This window comes from Chrysemys picta, chromosome 2 (assembly GCF_011386835.1).
Source record: "Chrysemys picta bellii isolate R12L10 chromosome 2, ASM1138683v2, whole genome shotgun sequence".
Taxonomy (NCBI): Eukaryota; Metazoa; Chordata; order Testudines; family Emydidae; genus Chrysemys; species Chrysemys picta.
Window position 1 is genome coordinate 116,394,499 of NC_088792.1, and position 4,807 is coordinate 116,399,305.

At 46.5% G+C, this 4,807-nt stretch overlaps 1 protein-coding gene across 1 annotated transcript; it reads right to left on the reverse strand.

Moving 5' to 3' along the window:
* Window positions 1-424: 424 nt before the first annotated feature.
* On the reverse strand, window positions 425-2,598 carry LOC135981118 (uncharacterized). Its single transcript, XM_065582408.1, has 2 exons — window positions 1,879-2,598; window positions 425-951 (listed from the first exon to the last, which is right to left on the reverse strand). The coding sequence occupies exons 1-2, from the start codon at window positions 2,423-2,425 to the stop codon at window positions 446-448; spliced, it is 1,053 nt and encodes a 350-aa protein (XP_065438480.1). The 5' UTR covers window positions 2,426-2,598; the 3' UTR covers window positions 425-445.
* Between the last annotated feature and the right edge of the window lie 2,209 nt (window positions 2,599-4,807).

Below are 4,807 nucleotides of genomic sequence, written 5' to 3' on the forward strand. Positions count from 1 at the left end.
CATTGTTATTGTTGCTTGCTGTGCGCTCCATGATATCTGTGAGACATTTATGGTGGGGTGGGAGGTTGAGGCACATCACCTGGCCGCTGATTACGTGCAGCCAGACACCAGGGTGGTTAGAAGAGCACAGCAGGGCATGGTGTGCATCAGAGAAGCTTTGAAAACGAGTTTTGTGACTGGCCAGGCTACGGTGTGAAATTTCTGTTTGTTTCTCCTTGATGAACCCTCCGCCCCCCGCCCCCGGTTCACTCTACTTCCCTGTAAACCAACCACCCCACCCTCCCCTCCCCCCTTCGAGCACTGCTTGCAGAGGCAAAAAGTCATTGTTACTTCACATTCATGCATTCTTTATTAATTCGTCACACAACTAGGGGAATAATTGCCAAGTTAGCCCGGGATGGTTGGGGGAGGAGGGAAGGAAAAGGACACACTGCAGTTTAAAACTTTAACTCTTATTGAAGGCCAGCCTTCTGATGCTTGGGCAATCATCTGGGGTGGAGTGACTGGGTGGCCGGAGGCCCACCCACCGTGTTCTTGGGCGTCTGGGTGAGGAGGCTATGGAACTTGGGGAGGAGGGCTGTTGGTTACACAGGGGCTGTAGCGGCGGTCTCTGCTCCTGATGCCTTTCCTGCAGCTCAACCATACGCTGGAGCATATCAGTTTGATGCTCCAGCAGCCGGAGCATCGACTCTTGCCTTCTGTCTGCAAGCTGACGCCACCTATCATCTTCAGCTCGCCACTTGTTCTGTTCATCCCGCAATTCAGCCCGCCACCTCTCCTCTCGTTCATACTGTGCTTTTCTGTAGTCTGACATTGACTGCCTCCATGCATTCTGCTGTGCTTTTTCAGCGTGGGAGGACATCTGGAGCTCCGTGAACATATCATCCTGAGTCTGCCGTTTTCTCCTTCTAATCTTCACTAGCCTCTGTGAAGGAGAAACATTTGCAGCAGGTGGAGGAGAAGGGAGAGGTGGTTAAAAAAGACACATTTTAGAGAACAATGGGTACACTCTTTCACGTTAAATTTTGCTGTTCACATTACACAGCACATGTGCTTTCATTACAAGGTCGCATTTTTCCTCTTATATTGAGGGCCTGCTGGTTTGGTGTGGGAGATCACTCACGCAGTGCCAGGCAACAGATTTCGGCTTGCAGGCAGCCATGGTAAGCCACAGTCTTTTGGCTTTTTTAACCTTCTTAACATATGGGAATGGTTTCAAACAGTAGTGCCCTCATTTCCCATATGAAGCACCAGTTGGGTTGGCCATTTAAAATGGGTTTGCAATGTAAAAGGAGGGGCTGCGGTTTCCGGGTTAACATGCAGCACAAACCCAACTAACCCCCCTCCCCCTCCCACACCCAATTATCGGGGATGATCACTTCACCCCTCCCCCCCACCGCGTGGCTAACAGTGGGGAACATTTCTGTTCAGCAGAGCAGGAAGGGGCACCTCTGAATGTCCCCTTAATAAAATCGCCCCATTTCAACCAGGTGACCGTGAATGATATCACTCTCCTGAGGATAACAAAGAGCGATAAGGAATGGATGTTGTCTGCATGCCAGCAAACACTGGGACCATACGCTGCCATGCTTTGTTATGCAATGATTCCAGACTACGTGCTACTGGCCTGGCGTGGTAAAATGTCCTACCATGGCGGACGGGATAAAGCAGCCCTCCCCAGAAACCTTTGGCAAAGGCTTTGGGAGTACATGAAGGAGAGCTTTCTGGAGATGTCCCTGGAGGATTTCCGCTCCATCCCCATACACGTTAACAGACTTTTCCAGTAGCTGTACTGGCCGCAATTGCCAGGGAAAATTAATCATTAATCATTAAACACGCTTGCTTTTAAACCAATATTTACAAAGGTACACTCACCAGAGGTCCCCTGTGTGCCCTCAGGGTCTGGGAGCACGCCTTGGGTGAGTTCGGGGGTTACTGGCTCCAGGTCCAGGGTGATAAACATATCCTGGCTGTTGGGGAAACCGGTTTCTCTGCTTCCTTGCTGCTGTGAGCTATCTACATTATCTTCATCCTCATCTTCCTCGTACCCTGAGCCCTCTTCCCTGTGTGTTTCTCCAGTGACAGCGTCATAGCACACGGTTGGGGTAGTGGTGGCTGCACCCCCTAGCATGGCATGCAGCTCCGCGTAGAAGTGGCATGTTTGCGGCTCTGCACTGGACCTTCCTTTTGCCTCTCTGGCTTTGTGGTAGGCTTGCCTTAGCTCCTTAATTTTCACGCGGCACTGCTGTGCGTCCCTGTTATGGCCTCTGTCCTTCATGGCCTTGGAGACCTTTTCTAATATTTTGCCATTTCGTTTACTGTTATGGAGTTCAGCTAGCACTGATTCATCTCCCCATATGGCGAGCAGATCCCGTACCTCCCGTTCAGTCCATGCTGGAGCTCTTTTGCGATCCTGGGACTCCATCACGGTTACCTGTGCTGATGAGCTCTGCGTGGTCACCTGTGCTCTCCACGCTGGGCAAACAGGAAATGAAATTCAAAAGTCGCGGGGCTTTTCCTGTCTACCTGGTCATTGCATCTGAGTTGAGAGTGCTGTCCAGAGCGGTCACAATGAAGCACTGTGGGATAGCTCCCGGAGGCCAATAACATCGAATTCCATCCACCCTACCCCAATTCCGACCCACTAAGGCCGATTTTGTCGCTAATCCCCTCGTTGGAGGTGGAGTAAAGAAACCGGTTTAAAGGGCCCCTTAAGTCGAAAGAAAGGGCTTCGTCGTGTGAATGTGTCCAGGCTTAATTCGATTTAATGCTGCTAAAGTTGACCTAAACTCATAGTGTAGACCAGGCCTATGAGCCAAGGCCTAAGTCTGAGTGTCACAACCATTTGAGAAATGGCAATATCTCAGCACTGTCGTATGCAGTGTCATTTTAGCCATGTTGGTCCCTTAAATTCATAACTTTGCTAGACACTAAAAATCACGGACTGAATAGAAACACTGGCTTTATGGCTTATTACAACCCACCCCCTCAGCTGCCTTCCCTCTCCTCTTCCTTTCCCCTCATAATTGGAAGGGTGTTAACAGGCCACTTCACATCGAATGGTTCCTTGAAATGTGTTAACTACTTTCTGCTAATCTGTTCTATCTTATATTTAGCTGTGACATTCTGGGTATGTTTCCCAGGCCTTGTCTACACTGGCACTTTGTAGTGCTGCAACTTTCTCGCTCAGGGGCACTGCAAGTTTCAGTGTTGTAAAGTGCCAGTGTAGACAGTGCACCAGAGCTGGGAGCTACTCTCCTTGTGGAGGTGGGTTTTTTATAGTGACTACACAGCCATGTTAAAATGCTGCTCCGGCAGGGCTTGAATGTTGCAAGTGAAGACATACACAGAGCTCTTCTTCAGGTCTGGGGGTAAGCTGGAAAGCTTGTCTCTCTCACCAAACAGAAGTTGATCCAATAAAAGATATTACCTCACCCACCTAGTTTCTTTACTATCTCGGCATTGGCACATGGGAGTCTCTTAATATGATCTTAGAAAAAGAAAGAAAAATTGAAACACATTGGTAATTATTTACCTCCAAAAATTAGGGGCTTTATTTATGTTGGGTTGGACTCATCATCATTCTCCACTGACTATGTATCTTCCAAAACTCTTTTTGTGGTATTTTCAGTAAAGATATACTTAAAATATTTCTAAAGCTCTGATTTAAAAAAAAAAAAACCAAGAATTTACAATGAATAGACTCTCCCCCACCCAGGCACCACTGTGATGTTTAGTCAGAGGCAATTTTGCAGACAGTCCCCACCAGTGCACTCTGGATGGGGTAGGGTAGGGAATTTTCAATATAGAATCTCCAGCTATGAAACTTGCTCCCCTTGACAGTACACAAAAACCCAATTTCACTTACCTTCCATGCACTGTTCAAGACAACTTTTTGATCAAGTATTTCCTATGTACTGTGTGTTGTGGGCAGTTTAAATTTAACTTGTTGCTACACTTATGTCATGCAGCCAGAGGCAGTTGTAAAAAAGCCATTAGATAACTAAAATACAGTTGTGCTCAGTGGAATAGCCTTATGAGATACGCTTCTCAAGGGCCCTAAGGTTCAGAGGACAGCCATTCTCCTTCAGTACCATACAAAAAAATATAACGTATGACAGAATCTAAAAATACTGTCTAGAGGCTATATGGACAACAATGAAATGTCACCCCAGCTGTATTCAGTATTGTTTTTTTTTTTTGTACACTCGGATTACCTATCCAACCAAACAACGTATCTAATGCCAAGTCATCTCCTAACTCGTCTTTCAGTAACTTAATCCAGCATTGCACTTCAGCTTCAAGTGCAACTGCACATCAGTTAAGATTAAAATATTAAGAAAACCACAACAAGGAGGACTGATGAGGACTTGAAGGAAGCCATGTAATTAAGAAAAAAGCATGAGAAACCTAGATTATTAGGTGTGCATTCTGCAGCCTCATCCTAGTCAGCTGTTGGCATTTATTGACAGTAACCCTGGCAGAAATATTTCTCCTCTTAGTGGAAAAGAGCGGGTTGGAGGTGGTCACTCTTCATAGTGCACTGACCTCCACTCTTCCCTACTTTCTTCCCCTGACGTGTATTACTGAACTTCAATAGTGACCCCGTATTTAAAAGATGCTGTATGGCAGTTTCTATTATAAACTGCAGTTTTCACCACCATTCTGCCTAAAATGTCTTACTGACTCTTAGGCTCCAGGAGATATTTTTAGGTGAGTTTGAGGATATTCAGACTGGCCTATTTTTAATTACGATGAAGCTACAGAAAATGCTGAGGTTTCATTTTTTGAAATAGCTTCTTAGGGC